At 48.0% G+C, this 22,698-nt stretch overlaps 1 protein-coding gene across 1 annotated transcript; it reads left to right on the top strand.

Annotated features, from left to right (window-relative positions):
* The first annotated feature begins 799 nt into the window (after window positions 1–799).
* LOC149338705 (uncharacterized) lies at window positions 800–2,647 on the top strand. Its single transcript, XM_089550778.1, has 4 exons — window positions 800–1,077; window positions 1,141–1,240; window positions 2,264–2,450; window positions 2,520–2,647. Exons 1-4 carry the CDS (start codon window positions 800–802, stop codon window positions 2,645–2,647), a joined length of 693 nt encoding a protein of 230 aa, XP_089406904.1.
* The last annotated feature ends 20,051 nt before the right edge of the window (window positions 2,648–22,698 follow it).

Raw genomic sequence — 22,698 nt, forward strand, 5'->3', positions numbered from 1 at the left:
GCCACGCACGGCTAAGCGCGTATGCTCGGGTCCGTGGTGACGCATTGTTCACCATCATCCCCCTGCGGGGATGTTCCTGCGGATGCTCGGGTTAACCCCGTGGTGTCGCCACTCACCAACGTCTGCATGCTGCAGACGCCTCCCTGCGGGGGGCGCGCGAAGTTGGTGCCGGGAGTGTTGTCAGAGGAGTAAAAGGCCAACCGGTAGGATCTTCATCATGTGAATGAGGACCCCGATTTTTTGCCCAGCACAAGGCGGCAACGCTGCCTCAGCCCCCCTGCAGCCTCGACTTGGCCCCGCCAGACTTTTTTCTATGCCCGAGAATAAAATCGACGCTCGAGGGGATACATCACAGATCGGTAGAGGTGGTTCAACAGGCCGTGACGAGGGAGCTAAACAGCATTCCGGTCCAGGCGTTCCTGGAGGCGTACGAAAAATGTAAAACTCATTGGCAGCAGCGTGTAGGTGCGGAAGGGTGCCACCTTGAAAAATTGCAATCGTTTGTACTATTCTCTTGAATAAATTTTGTTTAAAAAAATGAGTCCTACTACTTTCCGAACAGACCATGTATACTAGTTAATAAGTTGCGTCAAGTGCGAATTAAATACGTGAACTCTGTACTAACACATATTATTAAATAACAAGTTGTAATATGTATGAACAATCTTAGTTCACAATTGTTGCAACGTTTTGTTGGCTCACGTTGACTGTTTTGGCCGCTAGATGGTGTCGCATGCGCGCAGTGCGCCGCCGTCTGCTTTTCGCGCGGAATTATTCCGATTCCCGCGCACATACCGCTATGCTCCCGAATCGGTCTCCCGCGGGTCCCCACGTTTCGCCACAGCAGCGCCTTATGCTAGTCGAATTCATGGAGCGGAACCCTTGTTTGGTGAAGGGATCTTCCGTTCTAACGTTAGAAATAACGAAAGCAAGCAAGGCGCGGTTGTGGAGAGAGCTCGCCGCAACTTTGAATGCCGAGGGTCCCGCGGAGAAAAGAGTGGAGCAGTGGCGAAACTTCTGGAAAAAGCAAGTCTACAACTCCCACCACGACGCAGCCGTCATGGCCGCTGAACACAGGTAAGCTCTATGATCGAAGATGTGCCTCTGCTGTTGCGTAACGATCGGCTTGTTTACTCACAGCGGCACCGGCGGCGGCCGCTTGTCGGGGCTACGGGGCCGCATCCTCGCCGTCGTCGGCCGCTCAAGCGCCGTTGGTGTGTGCGGCGGATTTTTTGAAGAGGTATGTTTGACAAAAACTGCATTTTCCTGCATGTTTCCATTTATTTGGGTAGCTGATTTCGCCTCGCCCGGCGTTTATGACATAAATAACTTGCTACATACGTGTGTGATCTTTGTTTTGCTTGCTATTGTTATTATTTTTTGTGATTTCTGTATTGTCAAAGATCATTTGGCTTCATAACTTACAATGGTATGTACCCCTGTTCTTTCCCTCCCCTCCCTTTTTTTTCATGTCCCACTCTCTATAATGCCCACCGGGACAAGAGGGTAACTGAAATAAATAAACAAATAAATGAATAAATAGATATCGATGAAGGCTAATTAAAAAGTGATTTCTGAGGTCTGCATATGATTTCAAGGCCGAGCCATACTTAGCTGGTGACAATGTTTTGACCATTGGGTTAGCATGACTGGAGGGGAGGAGTTTCATCAAAACTTTCCTCGATCCGAAGTCTGTATATGCATAAACAACAAAAATTAAACAGATGTGAGCACATCAATTCTTGGGCTACAAAAACAGTCTAGTCGTTCATTAGTTCACTGTGAACAATGGTCAGATGTATAGGATATAGTAACGAATATACTCAGGAAGGTGAGTGTCCAAAGGCTGGTCGTTGGACAGTGTATATATACAGCAGCAGACCTCTTTTAATAGACTATCAAGGTCAACATGCATTAATTCTGTGTGATTATATAATGAACAGCGTCTAATTTTCTCTGTTTTGATTGTCCACAAAAAGTCGCTTGCTATAATTTTCATGATTTCCATTAAGCGGCATATTTAGAAAATACTAAATAGATAATCTACTCAGAATGTTCACGGCAATACGGCTTCAATGCATCATAGTGTGAAATATTGCGAAGGTTCTTGGACATTCAGTGAATTTGCCCTGTTTTCTGAGATCTAACCTGTTTGTGTGTTATTTTTTGCTTTGCTGCAACACTGATGTGACTAGTTGAGATCATTCATGTTGGGAGCGAAATCACAATACTGGCATTCATTGTGGTCATCTTGTGCATTCAGGATAGCGGTCCTTCCGCTACGCAGCCAATGGACGTGGTCATGTCAAGTCCCCAACCGGCTTCATCTCCTGCTGAGGTGCAGCCCATGACTGCGCGCCCGCAGCCTCCAGACGGCACTCTGTCTAGACGGCAGTCCGTATCCCAGCGCACTTCTGTTGGGGAACAGCCCGGGACTAGTGGCTTGTCGCGTAAGTTCTACCATGTGCATGACCAATTACTAGTGCTATCAAGCTTCCGTAATTTATGTATATTCTTAGGCTCAGGCCAGCAGGAGCGGCGCGCACCATCGCGCAGGCCAGCTGCAGAAGATTTTCTGCCGGAAATAGCTGCTGGCTACGCGAAATGCCTGGAGTTTGCGGCCGAAATGAAGTCTGTACGTACATGATTTGCTGTTTGTTATGTTATGTTATGTTAGGTTTAATGGCACATAGGCAGCTAAGGCCATCATGCGCCAAACACAAGGTATAAGAATTTCTGTGCGATTTAAAAAAAATGTGAAAAGGTGATCAGTGGTGTAAAGGGCCTAAAAATTTACCTATCTACTAATAACAGAGAAAAAGAGATCTAGGAATTGCTAAAGGTAAAAGCTTTAAAAAGGTCAGGTAGCCTCAGCAGCCATCCTTGGCTGGGCGAGGATGTCGAGGAACCCGACCAATCAAATAAAAGCCTCAGCCCTTTCTTCACGAGTGAGGAAATGGCTGAGGGACATCATGTGAAGCTGTGGGTCATGATTTATATTTTGTTGAGAAAACCTGCTTCAGTTAAAAACTTAAAAACACAAGATATGTCCACAATTGCATTATCGCCTATGAGTAGCGCTGGGTGGAAAGGAATGGTTTGCGTGTAAAACAGAGAAAAGCACTTTTTCCTTAGTTTTTCGAGTTTATAACATGAAAATAAAATGTGGTTAACTGTAAGTTCACCTCCACATGCACAAACTGGTTTATCTTGTTTCGTGAGCAGAAAGTTGTGTGTAAGGTGCGTGTGACCTATACGGAGACGGCAGATAATCACTTCTTTGAAACGTTCTTGGTGTACACATGACTTCCATTCTCCTAAAACAGGTTTTACCAAATGTAGTTTATTGTTTATTTCACTATTCCAAGCAGATTGCCATTTTTGCCTTGCTTTAAGATTTACTAAGTTTATGCAGTCTCGATGCGGCACATTTACATTTTTTATTTGGTTGTCACGTGCTTGGGCAGCGCATAAATCTGCTCTCTCATTGCCTTCTATTCCTACATGACTCGGGACCCAACATAGTTTTATGTTGTGTCCTTTAGCTGTGGATGTTACTATGTTGTGTATGATGTCACCGAGTAGAGGAGTGATAGCATTTCGAGAGTGGAGAGCTGTAAGCACACTTAAGGAGTCTGTATAAATGATACCGTTCTTGACGTTCTCGTTTACTATTTTTTCTATGGCAACATATACGGCGTAACATTCGGCAGTGAAAACAGATGCACACTGCGGAAGTCTTACTGTTTCCTCCCAATTCCCTCGTACTACCGCGCTTCCTACATAATTATCTGTTTTTGAACCATCAGTATAAAATTCTGAAAAGCTACTGTATTTTTCTTTCAGTGTAAGAAATTCTTGTATGATATGCTGTTGTGGAGTTTTCTTTTTACGGAACTGTGTAAGTGTGAAGTCGCAGATTACAGGAAAATTGTACCATGGAGGTAGTGGGTCTCGTCTTCGGGCAACGTCAGGTAGTGTGTCCTGCATATCGAGATTTTGGCACATCTCTTCAAAACGCAAGAGCAGTGGCCTGGTAGCTAGAGGTTTGTTTGCAAATATTATTCTAGAAGGACATTTTGTTACAACCGGATAGCAGATGTGTTTTGGTAGTGACCGTACTTTAAGGACATATGCACACGTTAGAGTGGTTCTTCTAATTTCTAGTGAGGGTTCATTTGTTTCTACATAGAGGCTTACTATGGGGGATGTCCTGTATGCACCGCATGAGAGGCGCAAGCCTGAGTTATGTACTGTATCTAATTTTTTTTAGGTAAGATGGTCTTGCTGAGCCGTACACAATGCACCCATAATCCAAGGATGAACGTACCAACGAGCGATTATGTGCAGAAGACATGTTCTATCAGACCCCCAATGTTTCCTTGAGAGTACTTTGAGTATGTTTAAAGATTGCGAGGCTTTCTTTTTTAGTGTGTTTATGTGCGGTAGGAATGTAAGTCTTTTGTCGAATGTTATGCCTAAAAATTTATGTTCTCCTTTTACTGGCAGTATAGTTCTGTTCAAATTTAGGGTAGGGTCATTCTGCAAGCCTCTTTTTAGTGAGAAAAGAATCGCTACTGTTTTCTGTGGGGAAAACTTAAAACCATTTCTATCTGCCCATATCACTAGTCTGTTTAATGTTAGTTGTATTTGCCTCTCACAGGTTGATAAGCTGGAGGATGTACATGCAATCTGAAGGTCATCGACATAGACTGAATACATAATGGACTTTGGAATGAAGTTTGCTAGCGAATTCATTTTTATGACGAAGAGTGTAGTGCTTAGAATGCATCCTTGCGGTACTCCATTTTCTTGAATGAAGTTCCTCGAAAGTGTTGAACCCAGGCGTACCTGAAATGAACGGTCGGACAGAAAATCTTTCAGGCAGTTCAGCATCCTTCCACGGATACCTAGATCTGCTAGGTCGCGGAGAATGCCAAACCTCCAGGTAGTGTCGTAAGCTTTTTCCATATCAAAGAAGACTGCCAAACAGTGTTGTTTATGAATGAAAGCTTCTCGTACTGTGTTTTCAAGGCGGACAAGATGGTCAGTTGTTGAGTGTGCTTTTTTAAATCCACATTGGTGGACGTCCAGAAGTTCACGGGATTCGAGGATGAACATTAATCTAGTATTCAATACGCTTTCAAAACATTTTGCAAGACAACTTGTGAGTGCTATAGGCCTGTAACTATCAGGGGAGGTTGATGGTTTTCCATGTTTCAGGAGAGGGACAATTATTGCTTTTTTCCAGGTGTCCGGTATTTTTCCTGATACCCATATTTTATTAAAAAATCTTAAAAGTGCCTCTATGGCAGGTTCCGAGAGATGAGCTAGCATTTCATAATGTATTTCGTCTGGGCCGGGTGCAGTCATTTTACCGGCGGACAGTACTTTATGGATTTCCTGAAGAGTAATTGGGTTATTGTAAGGCTCCTTGGTACTGCTGTTTGTTGGGAGTCTTTGTTTTTCGGCTGTGTTCTTATACTTTAAGAATGACTGTGTATAATGCGAGGAACTGGAAATTGTAGAGAAATGTTCTCCTAGTATGTCTGCTTGTTCACCGATGCTTGTTTGGGTACCAGGGGGTGTCAGAAAAGGAATTGTGAATGGGGAGAAGCTGCCATTTAGTTTACGAACTTGCTCCCACATTTTTTTGGAAGTGATTGTACTATTTATGGATGATATATAATTCTGCCAGGAAGTTTTCTCAGCAGCGCGACGTACGTGACGTGATTTTGCTCTCGCCTTTTTAAAATTAATAAGGTTTTCTTGTGTTGGGTATCGTCGAAAAATTCCCCAGGCTTTATTTTGTTTCTTTTTAGCTTCTTTACATTCTTGTGTATACCAGAACTTGTGGTTTTGTCTTACCACTCCCGAGGACTGAGGAATCGCTAGGCGCGCAGCAGCTATGATACAGGTTGTGAAGATTTCATTCAGTTCGTCAACGCTAAGGCTATCGGAGTATATATTATCCAGGCTGGCCTTTTCTCGAAAGAGTGACCAGTCGGCTAAGTGTAGTTTCCAACGGCGAGGTTTACTTTGGATGATTAAAGGTGACGATGGTATGCTGATAATTACTGGCAAATGGTCACTTCCATAAGGGTTGTCCAGGACTTCCCATTTAAAAACTGTAAAAACTGATGGTGAACTAAAAGATAAATCTAAGGGGCTAGTTTTTCCAGTACTTGGAGAGCAATAGGTGTGCTTTCCTGTATTGAGTAGGCACACATTGTTGCACAGTATAAAATCTTCTAAAATGCGACCTCTAGTATCAGTTTGATCGCTTCCCCAGAAGGAGGAGTGGGCATTAAAATCTCCGACTAAACGATATGGCTCTGGTAGTTGTTTTAAAAGTTCTTCCATGTCCTCAAGTGTTACTGTTATATGTGGTTCAAGATAGATGGAACATATTGTGATCGTTTTAAAATGAAGAACGGTGACTGCAACAGCTTCATATTTAGTCTGAAGTTTGACTTCGCGAGCTGCAACACCACTCTGAACAACGATAGCAGCGCCTCCAGAGAGCCGACATGCTTGCTGTCGGTCGCAACGAAACACTTGATATTTTTTCAGAATGTTTTTGTGTTGCGGGCCTAAATTGGTCTCTTGTAAACAAAAAATGACTGGGGAAAGTGAAATTAAAAGATCTGTTACATCACTGTAGTTTTTTATAAGTCCTCTACAGTTCCATTGGATTAAAAAAGCCATTTTTGTTGTTTTTCTTGTTTTTTTTTTGGAAAGATTGAGCTGAAACCTAAGTTTCTGGCTTTTCGGGTCCCGTTATTCTGGCCCGTCCTTTGCGACGCTCGAGTGAGCTGTGCCGCCCGAGCGGGACGGACGTGCCAGGGGTGACATCGATCACCTCGGAGGAGGTGCTGGAAGCCCGCGAGGAAACCGTGCGTGTGCGGGTTTCAGGCCTCCCACGGCGGGGAGTAGCCTGGTTGTCCGCCGACTCAAGGGACGGCTGGACCTTTTTGGGAGACGACAGGGCAGCTTTCGCTGTCCCTGCCTGGGGCATTGATGGCGCTGCCTGTGTCCCGGTAAACGACACTTGGGCAGGCGCCTGATTGCGGTGTGATGCACCGCCCCTGCGCACCACATCCGCGAAGTTTGTCCTAGCTGTGAAGGCGAATGGATTAGACTGTGAAAATCGTTTACGTGCTTCTTTGAATGAAATGTTTTCTTTTGTTTTCAATGTTATGATTTCCTTTTCCATCTTCCATGATGGGCAAGACCTAGAATACGCTGGGTGTTCGCCTTCGCAGTTTGTGCAGTGTGGTGATGCTTGACAGTTCTCGGATTTATGTTCTCTTGATGCACATTTTGCACATGTTTGATGGCCACGGCAACTCTGGGAGCCATGACCAAACCTCTGGCAATTAAAACACCGACGGGGGTTTGGAATGTAGGCGCGAACTCGGATTTTTTCATAGCCAACTTGAATAGATTCAAGGAGTGTGCTACAGGCAAAAGTGAGTACTAAGTGTTTGGTTGCTATTTCCTTGTCATCTTTTCTGATTTTTATTCGGTGCACATTTACAACATCTTGGTCACTAAGACCTTCCAACATTTCCTTTTCGGTGAGCAAAAGAAGATCATTTTCAGAAATGACACCTCTGACAGTGTTCAGGGATCGGTGTGCAGTGACAGAGACTGCAACCTCCCCAAAAGACACAATGTTTGGCAGTTTTTCATGTTGCGTGTTATCTTTGATTTCGAGCAATAGGTCACCACTTGCTAGTTTTGTTACCCTGTAGCCGGGGCCCAAGGCATCTGACAGACTCTTAGTAACTATGAATGGGGATATCTTTCTGGCTGGTTGCTCTGTTATTTCGCTATGAATAACATGATACTTTGGGAACGTTTCTTTTCTGGTGAAGAACTGAGCTGTTGCATCGGTCCGCCCTCTTTTGAGAGGGCGATCAGGTTTTGAAAGGGGGGGAGCCATAAAAAATTGATGTTTTTCGGTCATGGTGCCAGCCACCCACCATGGAGTCCAACAAGGGGACGCGACAGGAACTTGAAAGAAAGTCCTGCCTACGCCAGCTGTACACCTTAACTATAACCTAATATGACTCAACTCAGGGTAGTTGGTCACACACGGTTAACCCTCGCCGCCAGGAAAAAGAGGAAAAAACGAAGAAGAGAGGAGGATACAGGAAAGTTGTAAGAAAGGGAATAGGAAAGTGAAAGATAGAGGGGAGGACAGGAAAAGGCGACTGCCGATTTCCTACGGTTGGGTCAGGCCGGAGGTGCCGTCTGCAGGAAGCTGGGGCCAAAGTGGTGTGTTGCCTCCGCCGAGGGGCCTTAAGGGTCCAAACGCTCGGCATCGGCTCAACCACGAGGATCCCCTTTTCCCCGGACACGGCGATGCCACGCACGGCTAAGCGCGGATGCTCGGGTCCGTGGTGACGCATTGTTCACCATCATCCCCTTGCGGGGATGTCCCTGCGGATGCTCGGGTTAACCCCGTGGTGTCGCCACTCACCAACGTCTGCATGCTGCAGACGCCTCCCTGCGGGGAGACTGTACAGTGTGTCACGTCATTTCACCTCGACCACCGTCACTGCTTACTGTCGAGGAAATTGTAAAACGTATAGGTATGCACCCTTGGGTATGCATAGGTAGCACTGTTCTTACTGTCTAAGATGGTGAAACCCACCATGCTAGTTAAAAGGTGTTATGAAAAGAAACCACTTTCAAACCTTCACCATGAATGCCATCGTTGCCTGTGCCCGTTGTGAGCTCAGGTGCCGTCACCTGCAGTATGTAGCTGTGTGTTCTCGCCGTGAGTGCCACAGTTTGGAAATATGAAAAAGTCAAGGCAGCCAGCATCCACAGTAATCATAAGTTACAAGCAGTGAAGAAAACAAAACGCACAATACACAAGAAAGCACTCCACTTTAGCCATGTGACAAAATGCTTGCATCCCTTTGAAGACATTTCTTTGTGTGGTACGTGTTTGTACGCTTCGAGCCACTGAAGGTGTGCGGCAGCACTCATTCCAACTTGTGTATCGCATAGTGTGCACTCCAAAGTGTATTTTGCAATGCAAATTCATTAACTGTTGTGTGCGGATATAAACTTTGCAAGAGCTGGCAGTCGATTAGCAAGGGATGGCAGCAATCATAAATTATGTTATTACTGTGCTTGAAACCTCATTCTACCTGTTCTTCCTCTAGGTGCAAAAAATGCACGCCCTCTCTTTCAACATGTTCAAGTGAAGTAACAGGCCCCTCCATGGCTCGCACCATTTGCGAGCCATTCATCACAGAGTTTTTGGAATTTAATAGGCAACCATTGCAGGCACGATCGCTTTTGATGTAATGGTTTCATTTCAGGAACGAACATTCATGCGTTTAAAGATGATTTCTGATTCTTTTCGTTCCTTTCTATTTGAGGGGAGGGGGGACAGGCGGTGCATGCTTGAATCGTAGACACATCGAAGGTTGCACTGCAGAGAACATTTGCAGCCTGTGCAATGTGCATCTTCGAAATGGCCTTTTGGCAAATACTGTCATATCCACCGCTTCACATGGGAGAGTACGATTTGCACGACATGTGGCTACGGAGTAATGCTATGTGCAGTGTCACATTGTGAAGAATTTCCGAACGTGCTGTTCGTGCTGCACTCGAGGATAACTTTCTATGCCGCCTCAGTAAACGCTAGGCAAAAAAGTTAAGGAGATGGGCCTTACTGCATGTGCCATTGCGCAACAAAACAGTACAACGTGGAAATGACCATATCCTCAACTTCTTTCTTTTGTTGTTCATGTCCTTACCCTAGTCCCTCTCCCGTACCGCCTCCTCTGGCAGAAGAGGTTGGCACGTTTTATTTTCAAATCGGAAAGGAAGTGTGCTCAGCCATCGTCTCAGGTAAGGATTGTAAGCGAGGAGATGGCACTTCGAGCTTAGTCATCATTCTCCACAACAGGGACAACAGTGGTGTTGCTAGTAAATTTACGAAAACATTGTTTGCACTCTCACCTTGTGACGTGGCAGAGTGATATAAATGTGTGGGGCAACCGGTGGATCACTCCATTTTTGGCTGAGAGAGATAGGGGGAATGTAGTGTGAACTAATTTTGTACATAACCCTTTTCACAACCACAGCTAGCTGCAAAATGAGGCTTGCGCTTCGGGCCTCAGGCTGTCTCAGCAGTGCCACAGAAAGTTATTGACTGTACTCCATTTCTGAATGCGAATGCTACTGTTGCTGTGCTTCCAGCAATGCTTTGTATTAGTTCAGTCGATTTGTCCACCTATTACTGTGATCATTCTGTCTTTCGACCTAACACAACTCAGTGAAGCTGAATCATGAGTATTTGGCACTGCTATAAATTGTATCACGCCCACATGCTTTAACAGTAGCGAACTGTACAGCGGAATGTTGCTTGTGGTGAGGTATCCGTGCAATGTTGTCCTCGGCAAACAATACACGCTGGCCTTCTGTAGCGGCAATGTGGAACTGTTATCAGGTGTGGCATTGTCTTGCTAACTACTACTGTAGCATTATCCCAGAAAGACAAACAATGAGCACCTTTGGCACTTTTTATTTTCAGAAATGATTCCACTTTGTCGGAGGTGTGAGATACATGTCTGTGTCAGTAATGTGCACTCAAACATATGTCCATAATGTCCAGCACATCAACGTACCATGATTGCCATGCAGACAGTTTGTTCTCTGTACTGCTCATGCAAAGTGAAAGCATCCTTTTTCACGAAAATACATACAGTCAAGCGCACTTGCAACGACCGGATATGCAATGAATGCTTGCATGTTATGGCCGATGGTAATGGCACTTTCAATGCCTACATTACAGGAATGTTAGTTTTTCTGAGTCGCAATGAGCAAGTGTGGCCACTACTGGCCGGTTACAGCAGATATGGAGGTGCGGTAAATGCACCCCTACAGGTAAAAAAAGTATACTTCCAGCCTGCGCAGAGACCGAACATCATCTATATGCCCCTTACAGCACTTTGAAAGAACATAGTCGTTATAACGAAATCGAGGTTGCGCGATACATGGAAATGCGCTGAGAGAGTGGATGCAGAACCGCTTGCTTTACAGGCACTATATGTTTTGTATCCTGTCTTGAGCATGCCTTCGACACCAGAACAATGGCGGATCAGAGAGGCTTTAAAAAGGCGGTACTGAAATTACATGAACGCCAGAAAAGCACACTGTGATCACAAGGTGAGCCAGTGCATGCATGTGCTGGCGAGATAAAACATCTAAGATTGGACGTAGGCGCACGAGGGGGGTGAGTGAGACAGGCAGTGTCGAAAATCGAGGCACTGCACATAGTGTTGCTTCAACTGTGGGCACCAATCTGAGAAGTTCGAATGCCCAGCTGGCCGCGTTGGTCATGTGATATGCGTCACCTGCTCAGTCCACATTTTGTTCGCCTACTGTGTTGGGGCACCGTGCATAGAGCAGGTAGTGCAGGTTTGTGTTACCTCCATCGCTGCACGAGTACAGAAACAACATACTGCTGTCTAAAACATACGTCATTAGAAGCATGTGGCTTTGCGGCAAACCTCCAATAAAACGTCGCTGTCGGGACGCTGCCGGAGGTCACGTCATTGGCACGTGCGCTACCGCCGCAGAGGCTTACTGTCACAGACCAGATGAATGTGAAGTAAGAACACTCCTCGACGTCCACAAATCTGATTGAGCTGCCTCACCTGGCACCAGCTGCTGGGCGCTCTTTAACCACGCAAATATGTGATGTGTCCTGCAGCGTGATGTTGTCAACAATGCTCTAGGCAAGAAGAACTTGACTTTGCGGCAGAGATTAAAAAGCGGCCTGATATGGTTGTGATTTCAATCGAAGTACACGCATTTTTTGACCTGCTTAAGAAAAAGCGCCACCTTTTCTAATGTCGAAACATCATTGCGTACAACATTCCTTGCAATAAATGCAATCCCTGCGACGGGTACGGTCGTTACAACTTTGCTCGACTGCATATGTAAATAAACGGTGCAGAAGTGTACCCATTCCTGCCATGGTCTCCAACTTCGACACTCAAACAAGTACGACTGCCATTTTGTTCCTCGGTGGGCAAACTCCATATAGATTGCGGTGGCATGGTTGTTATTGCACAGACATCCTCTACGTAAACTCTGGACGTTCCAGTTCAGTGTGGATAATAACGTAACTGTGCACCTCGTACCTACAGCTGAGCAGTATTGAGAGAATGCAGCAGTTGGCAAATTACAGTGTCTTTGTAGGTGGAATAGCAATGAAAACAGTGCTGCATGTGCATTCCTTAACCCCTGTCAGTTCACAGTTTTCATGAAGTATGAAGGTGAATGATGTTTGCCTGACTGCCTGTTGTTTGTATTGAGCACTACAAAAACATCACGGTTATGCTAGCGTACTGGTGATGATGCATACATGTATGCCCATGTGCAGGTGGCTTCAGCACATGCATGTGAAACAAAAAGACTACCTTGCTGCAGCTACCAAGTCTGCTGCAAACGCACAGCGCCTGCTCTAGACGCTGATCGTAATGCTATGTGACTGCAATGTGCACTCAATAAAAATGTATTTCCTTGCCACAGTTGCATGGTATACATTTTTGCGAAATCCGTAAAATGCCAAGGCACAAACTTTGCTTCGACACAATCCTTTCAATAATTCCGCACACTGCCAACATTAAACATATTTAAATAAGTTATACATACCCACATTTTCATTTCACTCCCACAACAGGTGCATAAAGACATAGGAACAAAAAAACACCGCCACTTGTGCAATGACGATGCAAGAAGAAATCAAACTTGCTCGAAAAAGAATGAGCCCATCGTTATTGAACAGTAACTCCTCGAGGGCGACAGTACAGGCATACATGCTTATCAAACCTGAAAAACACTAATGCATGGGTGAATCTTATGCATCACACACTTACTGTCACTGTAGGTGAAAAGAGACCTCTGTTCACAAAATACGGTGCTTTGTTCGAAACGTTCGTATTTCCACGCTTGACAAACAAGCGTTCGTTACCTGTCGGCATCGAATGCTTTCAATAATACTTCAGCCTCAGGCTTCGGTACTCCACACAGAGCGCACTTGTCTAAACATGCCTTTGCAGGCGTTATTCCTGCAAAAGGGGGAGCCCATAGCTTTCTCACAAATAAACTGAGAAATGCAACAATTTAACATGACTGCTTCAACTTTACATGGTACTCTTCTCGCTTGCATGTTTTAAAGCCGAAGCTTCACTACGGAATCTCGAGCTTCGATCGCCAAGTGACTAGTTTTGACCTTGTGCTGAGTTTGAGGTCAAACAATATAAAAGAGTAAAGGATATTGAATCAATATCGATGACCGGGAGTCAAACACGTGGCCGCGCAAACAGGCTCCTTTAAGGGTCACTGAGCGAGACCACTAGGCTATCGCTGCAGCCAACACGCCTTGGGTTAAACTGCACCACTCTCACGCTGAGCATTGTACAGCGTCGTCATCATCAACTTCCATCTCCTCTGCCCCGCGGCACTGCAGCTCAACGGAGTCTTCTACCTAGCACAAATGCGCCCTTTCGCTCCGATTCGAATCTCTGCAGTTGTTTTGCACATAAGCTACACCGTCACGAAGTACTCAATACAATCAACTCTACTCTTAAATGCACAGACCTTGTATGCTACGTGACAGCACCATTTTTTATCTTGTCTAACACAACTTTCCATGGTACTGCGCATGTTTCACTCAGGCATTCGAGCACATTGCTGACAGCAGTTAATGCTCCTTTTAACACGTCACAGACTTCAACCACAGGCTGGTTTAGGTAACTTAGGGCTTCTGACAGTTCAATCAAGTCGAGTTGCACGGCAGGGTAAGCGTCCACAGAAATGCGTTTCCATCAGCGTCTCGGTACCAAGGCAAACACTGGCAAGAAGATGGCTGCACATGAGTGCACGCCTCTCACAGTTCAATCAAGACGAGTTGCAGGGCACGGTAAGCGTCCATAGAAATGCGTTTCCATCAGCGTCTCGGTACCAAGGCAAACACTGGCAACAAGATGGCTGCACAAGAGTGCACGCCTCTCACAGTTCAATCAAGACGAGTTGCAGGGCACGGTAAGCGTCCACAGAAATGCGTTTCCATCAGCGTCTCGGTACCAAGGCAAACACTGGCAAGAAGATGGCTGCACATGAGTGCACGCCTCTCACAGTTCAATCAAGACGAGTTGCAGGGCACGGTAAGCGTCCACAGAAATGCGTTTCCATCAGCGTCTCGGTACCAAGGCAAACACTGGCAAGAAGATGGCTGCACATGAGTGCACGCCTCTCACAGTTCAATCAAGACGAGTTGCAGGGCACGGTAAGCGTCCACAAAAATGCGTTTCCATCAGCGTCTCGGTACCAAGGCAAACACTGGCAAGAAGATGGCTGCACATGAGTGCACGCCTCTCACAGTTCAATCAAGACGAGTTGCAGGGCACGGTAAGCGTCCACAGAAATGCGTTTCCATCAGCGTCTCGGTACCAAGGCAAACACTGGCAAGAAGATGGCTGCACATGAGTGCACGCCTCTCACAGTTCAATCAGGACGAGTTGCAGGGCACGGTAAGCGTCCACAGAAATGCGTTTCCATCAGCGTCTCGGTACCAAGGCACACACTGGCAAGAAAATGACTGCACACGAGTGTACGCCTCTCACGGTTTAATGGAGGCGAGTTGTAGGGAATGGCTCTTCTCCACAGAAATGCATGCGCCATCAGTGTCTCAGTGGGTAGCCACACACTGCCAATAAGGTGCTTTCAAATGCGTGTACGCTTCTAACGGCTGAATGAAGACGGGCTGCAAGGCATGGTAAGTGTCCCGTAGAATAATTGCAGTCATCACTGACTCACTAGCTGGCCGCACAGAGTCGTCAAGGTGCTTTCAGATGAGTGCTGTCCTCTGCCTTCTGTCGCCGCGGTGGCTCAGTGGCTATGGTGCTCGGCTGCTGTCCCGAAAGATGCGGGTTCGATCCCGGCCGCGGCGGTTGAATTTCTTTGTAGGAGAAATTCGAGGCCCGTGTACTGTGCGATGTCAGTGCACGTTAAAGAACCTCAGGTGGTCGAAATTTCCGGAGCCCTCCACTACGGTGTCTCTCATAGCCTTAGTCGCTTTGGGACGTTAAACCCTATAAACGAACCCAACCAACCATCTTCTGACGACTGAATGAACGTACCCGCACATGACACTGGTGGATGGTAAGTAGCTCGTAGGACATCCTGTGTGCTCAAGAGTATGGAAAGCTGCAGCCAGGTATCAGCAACTGAGAGGAGTCTATTGCAGTTGCCGCACATATTCGCTACGCCCGGACAAACACAGTGACCCCTACATAAAACGCACTTTCGGCTCGCTGCGATGTTTATGTGGGAGGGAGAAAGCGCTGGGCACGACGACGGGCACACTGGATGTGTGCAACGTGCTAGTTTCTCCCGATTGCGAGCATCGCAATTTGTCGGTCTCGCGTGGCCTTTCTACGCCTAAACAAAGCCATCCTCTGGCGAGGGACAGCAGCACCGCCCAAGAGCTGATTGTGCTGATGGCCGTCGTCGTTGCCGTCTCCATCGTCGCTGCCGTCTCCCTCGTCGCTGCCGTCTCCCTCGTCGCTGCGGCCGAGGCTGCAGTACATGGCCTGCTCCTCGGAGTCTAAGCACAAATTGTGCAACGCTGCACAAGCAGCCACAATCTCTTCAGCTTGCGCTGGGCTGTAATGCAGGGCTCGGTAGCGCTGCAGGCAACGATAACGCCCCTTCAAAATGCCGATGCATCGCTCTACTGCAGCGCGCGACGACGCATGGGCCTGGTTGAAGCGGCCCTCGGCGGTTGTTGTCGGCGGGTGCCCCGGGACAGGCGTGAGCAGCCACGGCTCTAATGGGTAGGCGCTGTCACCTGCATGGCCACCAAAAATGGATTAGGGCACCTGTGGTAACCAGGCCAATTTTCCCTTTTAACGCTTCACGTTCCAGTCGTTACTCACCAAGAAGAAAGTCTCCACTCTTTATAAGGTGACCGGCAGCGAACTGTTCCCTAAGCGCAGAGCCGCGCCACACGTATGCGTCGTGGCATGATCCTGGGAACCGTGGATCAATCGCCAAGATCCGCAGGTTGGAGTCGCAGACCTGTAAAGTGATTTATGCGCGCATAAATTTCGTTCTACCTACAGAAAACAGGAGGCTTACGTTCTCACTGACGAAACTGTGCTTACCACCATTGCGTTGAGAGCGTAGTAGCCTTTCCGGCACCAGTCCCTCTGTTTCTCCGCTGGGGGCAGGTTCGGGCCAGCGATGGCGATGTATGTGCCATCAACGCACCCGACGACAACGACAATTTGGCCGCGCCGCAAGAATCCTTGCTTCGCTGCTGCTCGCTCCGATGGAGTGTGAGGGAAGGAGACCCAGTGGTGTCGTGTGCCGACTCGCACGATAGCCGCGGCGACATCGCGTATGCAGCGGCTCACGGACGCCTGTGAGAGCGAGATAGTTTCTTCGCCGCCGACCGACGACTGAAAACTACCGGTTGCGAAGAAGCGCAGGGCACAAACCACTTGATCGGCGACGCTCAGTCCATGCCCCTGCCTTTCGAGCACCTCTGCACTAGGTGATCTGTAGTTGAGCATCCCTTTTTAAAACCACACTGGTGGATATCAAGAAGTTCACAGGATTGAAGAACAAAGGTTAGTCGTATATTTAGGACACTTTCGAAGGATTTGGCGAGGCAACTGGTCAGGGCTATGGGTCTATAACTGCTAGGAGAGGTTGGGGTTTATTAGGTTTAAGAAGCGGCACAATAATACCTTTTTTCCAGCCTCAGATATTTTTCCCGATATCCAAACTGTGTTAAAGAACTTTAAAAGTGCTTCTACGGCAGGTTGAGAGAGATGGGCCAGCATTTCGTAGTGGATTTGGTCGGGTCCTGGAGCGGTTTTTTACCAGCACACAGTACTGTATTTATTTCTTGGAGGGTAATCACACTGTTATATTTTTGGTTTGCCCCTCCACTAGTCGGAAGTCTTTGTTTTTCGGCTGTGTTTTTGTATTTTAAAAAAGACTGCGCATAGTGTGATGAACTTGAAACTGCTGCGAAATGTTCCCCCAATATGTCTGCCTGTTCCCCTATGCTTGTTTGTGTGCCAGGTGTTGTCAATAAAGGAATTGTGAATGGTGAAAAGTTACCATTTAATTTTCGCACATGTTCCCACATTTTTTTAGATGTGATGTGACTGTTTATAGAAGAGACGTAAGTTTGCCATGATTTTTTCTCGGCACAACGACGGACGTACCGAGCTTTAGCTCTTGCTTTTTTAACATTTATGAGATTCTCATGTGTCGGATACCTGCGCAATTTACCCCAAGCTCCGTTTTATAGTATTTTTGCTTCCTTGCACTCTTTTGTCTACCATATTTTATGATTTTGTTGCACCACTCCTGGCGACTGTGGAATAGCTGTGAGTGCGGCAGATATGATACAATTAGTGAACTTTTCATTTATCTGGTCGATGGAGAGATTATCTAAAAGTATATTTTCTAAATTTGCATTTGCTCTAAAAAGTGACCAGTTGGCGAGGTGAAGCTTCCAGCGCCGTGGCCTTGTGGGGATTATTTCCGGTGGGGATGTTAAAGTGATTAGTATAGAGAGGTGGTCACTGCCATATGGGTTGTCAATGATATCCCATTTAAACTCATTAAAAACAGAAGGTGAGCTAAATGACAAGTCTAAAAAGGACAGTTTCCCCGAGGTAGGGGAGCAGTAGGTGGCTTTTCCTGTATTTAAAAGACATACATTGTTTGTGAGGATAAAATCTTCGATTATTTGACCCCTAGAGTCACAGCGCTCGCTTCCCCAAAAAGGGGAGTGAGCGTTGAAGCCCCCAACTACTAGATACGGTTCTGGAAGTTCATTGATAAGTTCTTGTGAATCGTGGACTGTTAATGTAAAATGTGGAGGAATATATACAGAACAGATAGAAATTGTTTTATGGCCGACGACAATGACCGCAACGGCTTCAAGTTTTGTTTTGAGTGTGATTTCTCGAGCAGGGACGCCGCTTTGCACGACAATCGCAACGCCTCCAGATAGTCTATTTGCCTGCTCACGATCGCGTCTAAAAGTTTCATAATGTTTGAGGATATTTGTATGTTGTGGACCTAGATTTGTTTCTTGAAGACATAAGACTACGGGCGAGATTGACCCTAGGATACCTTTTATGTCATTGTAGTTCCTCAACATTCCTCTGCAGTTCCACTGAACTAGAAAAGCCATATTTATGTTTGGGATAGGAACGATTGGGAGTTTACTTATTTTCTGGGGCCGTTATGGTGGCCCTGCCTTTTTTCCGCTCTAGAGAGCTGTTCCGCCGCTGTAAAGAAGGCGGGCTGGGAGTTTGGTCCATCACCTCGCAAGAGGTGCTGGACGACCGCGGGGAATCCGCGGCTATGTGAGTGTCAGGTCTCCCCCGACGGGAGGAAGTCCTGCGGGATGTGGACCCATGGGCCGGCACTCCCTGGCTTGGAGTTGGAAGAGCAGCTTTCGCTGTCCCTGCCTGGGGCGTGGGTGGCCCTGTACAGGCGCAGTGGAACTGGCCTCGGCAGGTGCCGGAGCGCTGTGTGGTGCTACGCCCCCGCGCACCACATCAGCGAAGTTGGGTTTTGCTGTGAAGGAGAATGAATTGGTAAGCGCAAAACGCCCCCTCGCTTCTTTGAATGAAATGTTTTCTTTGGTCTTTATTGTAATAATTTCTTTCTCCTTTCTCCAGGACGGACACGCCCTCGAGTATACAGCGTGGGCTCCTTCGCAGTTTGCGCAGCGTAGTGCTGCGTCACATTCCTCATACTGCTGGTCCTTTGATGAGCATTTCGCGCAGGTTTTGCGGCCGCGGCAGCTCTGTGAGCCATGGCCAAACGTCTGGCAATTGAAACAGCGACAGGGATTGGGTATGTAGTGTCTTACGTTGACTTTCAGGTATCCTACTTCGATTGTTTCGGGTAGCTGCTGGTGTTAAATTTAAGGACCATGTGTTTAGTGTCTATTTCCTTGTTACCCTTGCGGATTTTGATCCTGTGGACGTCAATTACATTTTGGTCGGAGAGTCCTTGAAGCATTTCAGTTTCTGTAAGGTGGATAAAGTCAGCCTCTGAGATCACTCCTTTGACTGTGTTGAGGGATCGGTGGGGAGTTACGGAGACAGAGATGTCCCCTATAGAAACAATGTTTGCAAGTTTCGAGCACTGGATGCTCTCGCGTAGTTCGAGGAGTAGGTCGCCGCTGGACATTTTGGATACCTTGTAGCCAGACCCTAATGTATCTGTTAGGCATTTGGTAACAAGAAATGGGGATATCATTCGGGCTTGCTTTTCTTCACAGTTAGTGTGCATACATGAAACTTAGTGAATGTCGGTTTCTTTATCGAAAAAAAGTGTGCTGCTTCGTTCCGCCCTCTTTTGAGAGAGCGATCAGGTTTGGAAAGGGGGGGAGCCATAAAAAATTGATGTTTTTCGGTCATGGTGCCAGCCACCCACCATGGAGTCCAACAAGGGGACGCGACAGGAACTTGAAAGAAAGTCCTGCCTACGCCAGCTGTACACCTTAACTATAACCTAATATGACTCAACTCAGGGTAGTTGGTCATACACGGTTAACCCTCGCCGCCAGGAAAAAGGAAAAAACGAAGAAAAGAGGAGGAGACAGGAGAGTTGTAAGAAAGAGATAGGAAAGTGAAAGATAGAGGGGAGGATAGGAAAAGGCGACTGCCGATTTCCCCCGGTGGGGTCAGGCCGGAGGTGCCGTCTACAGGAAGCTGGGGCCAAAGTGGTGTGTTGCCTCCGCCGAGCGGCCTTAAAGGTCCAAACGCTCGGCATCGGCTCAACCACCAGGATCCCCTTTTCCCCGGACACGGCGATGCCGCGCACGGCTAAGCGCGGATGCTCGGGTCCGTGGTGACGCATTGTTCACCATCATCCCCTGCGGGGATGTCCCTGCGGATGCTCGGGTTAACCCCGTGGTGTCGCCACTCACCAACGTCTGCATACTGCAGACGCCTCCCTGCGGCGAAGTGGCAGGGTTTTATTCTTCCTTTTACGACATCCTCGGGAGCCTGCTGCTCCGACTCGTGAACGGCCTCTTGGTGTCACGGCAGAAACCGGGTTCTTTCAGTGTGGGCCAGATTGTGTTTTTGTTGAAGGACGGCATGCCCACATCGCAGCCCGGGTCCTAGAGGCCCATCACTCTTCTCAACAGCGACTACAAAGTGTACTTGTCAGGCGGTTGCGGGCCTTCCTGGACGACTTGGTGAGCCCATTTCAATCTTGCGCTGTACCGGGGCGATCTGTTTTCGCCTTACTCAAGCTGACGCGTGACGCTTTCGCCTATGCCAGCGCGAAACAGGTTAGTGGCGCATTTGTGTCGCTTGATCAGGCCAAAGCGTTCGACAGCGTGGAGCACGGCTACCTTTTCGCTGAGCTGCGCTCCTTTATCGTGCCGGCAGATTTCGTTGCAGTTATTGAGGAGCTGTAAAGTGGCCTAACAAGCCAGCTCTCCCTGAACGGCGGTGCCGCCGACGAGTGTTCTGTGACGCGGGGAGTGCGGCAGGGGTGTCCGCTCTCGCCGGCCCACTTTGTGCTGTCACTCGACCCGCTTTTTCGCAGGGCGGCTTCGGATCGGCGTATTCGAGGATTCCCAATGGTCGCTCAGGAAACTGTCGTTGTCTCCGCCTACGCGGACGACATTTCTGTCTTTGTTAGAGATGCAGACAGCTTCTTGCCTTTCTCCGCAGTTCCCAAGAGTATGCTTCGCTCTCGGGTGCGGAGCTGAACCCGACCAAGAGCCGCGCACTGGCGTTCCGCTGCTTTCGTGGTCCCGTGCGAGCCGCGGTGCCCTTCGTGGATGCTGTCCGGGTACTAGAGGTCTTATTTGAACCCGTTGCAGTCTCGCCCCGCGCCTGGGAGGAGGTTCTGTCGCGTACGACGCGGGCTCTCACGGAAGCCGCGCCCTACCCCCTCTCGATCAGCTTGAAAGCTGTCGCGATTATGACCCGCGTTTGCGCTTTTGCTTTTTATGTCGCGCGGGTTGCGACAATCCCGCGCCGTACTGCGGGATGCCTCGCGTCCCTCATTGTCACTTTTGTGTGGGACGGCGACCCCGCGCTTGTCGCCCGCCGCTTTCTGGAACTCCTCCCCAATAGGGGAGGCCTTGGCCTCCCATGCATTTCCACAGTCGCTCGGGCACTTGGTGCTAGGCTCGTTGCCAGCCTTCTGGAGTCCGAGACCTATCCAGGTCGCGGACTATTTGTACTGGATGGGGACGGCTCGTCGCGCCTTTTCACCTGTCCGGTACGCGGGTCCACAAGCTGAGCGGCCGTCCCCCTATTACAGGGCGGTGGCGGGTTTGAAGTTGACCTGGACGCCGACGCTCCAGACATCGATCTGTGTGAAACGCCTGCATCTAGGCTGAGTGAGATGATTTGCTGCAGCCTTCTCACTCGAGACGATCAGCAGGGGACCTCTGCGTCCAAGTGGAGGGCCTATTGTCCGCCAGGCTCCCAAGTGATGTTAAAGACTTTGAATGGCACAGGCGTTGGGGCGTCCTACCAACGCGCCAGCCCCAGGCAACATGAGGCCTCGTCTCAAACGAGCAGTGCGCCAACTGCGGTGCAAAGGAAACTGTGACACATGTATTTCACCAGTGTGTTGTTGCGCGAATTATGTGGCGCCTTATGTACCGGATGTTTCAGGTGCACGGTGGTCGAGGGGACAGGTGTACACGCGGCCCCTTCGCTCGTTTGGTGGTGGCCGCCACCATGTTTGTGCTGTGGTGACGATGATGTCTCGCAAAGGCTCGTCGAACCCATGCCCGCGCCATGTATCCAGCGCTGCAGAACTTGCGCCTCGTCATCTGGGAATACCTCTCTGACCGGTTAGCAAATGATGGCGAGGCGCTGTTCCTGCGGCGCTGGCACACGAGGTTTTTTGTTGTGGCCAATGGCAGACTACGAATGACGGCTCTGTCATACTAGCGTGCCCCCCCCCCCCCCCCTCCGTCTCTGGCATTTGTCTGCTTTGATGTGACAGTGGTGCACAATTTTTTCTTTGTTGCTTGGCTGTAGGGAGCCTGGACTCTCTGCCAGTAATTGTTTTGAACATGCTTAGTTGCTTGCGCTATTGACGCATTAGTTCCTTTTATTCAAGATGTATTTATGTAGCTCGCATCAAATGATATGTCTGAGAGCGATGTACTGGAAGTGTCAATTCGTAATAAACTTGTCTGTGTAGTCTGGGGACACGCCACGCTGCACTTTTGCGTATCTGTTCTTCGTGCTGCGCCTTTTTTTTGTTTTATTTTTATTTTATGTGTATCTTTTTTCAGTCGCTGCCGGGTGCAGCCTGACTGGGCCCGCCGAGGACTCGCTGGTCGCTAGTTCTCTGCAAGTTTGGCCGTCACCCGGCGACACGGTTCCTGCTGCCTGGGCGGATCATCGTTGCAGCTGCACGCTTATTATTGCATGAACAAGTGTGCATGCTATTGTTCTGTGTCTTTTTCTCTTTCCTCATTTGACTCGTCGCTTGACGAGAAGTGTGCATGAAATAATTTTATTTGTTGTTTTTTCTTTACTTGGTTCGTCCTTTGCGACGAGAAAAGTGCATGTAGATTTTTGTCACCTTTCTCGCCCTCCCTCTTCACTCGCTTAGCTTGCCGCCCTGCGAGTG

Source organism: Amblyomma mixtum, chromosome 6, assembly GCF_055824585.1.
Source record: "Amblyomma mixtum isolate Tamu chromosome 6, ASM5582458v1, whole genome shotgun sequence".
NCBI lineage: Eukaryota > Metazoa > Arthropoda > Arachnida > Ixodida > Ixodidae > Amblyomma > Amblyomma mixtum.

Bases quoted from the DNA above. Each gene is read 5' to 3' on its own strand.
- LOC149338705 (XM_089550778.1), top strand. From the start codon at position 800: ATGCTCCCGAATCGGTCTCCCGCGGGTCCCCACGTTTCGCCACAGCAG. The intron at 1,241-2,263 runs GTATGTTTGACA...TTGTGCATTCAG, and splicing joins GCGGCGGATTTTTTGAAGAG to GATAGCGGTCCTTCCGCTAC. The intron at 2,451-2,519 runs GTAAGTTCTACC...GTATATTCTTAG, and splicing joins CGGGACTAGTGGCTTGTCGC to GCTCAGGCCAGCAGGAGCGG.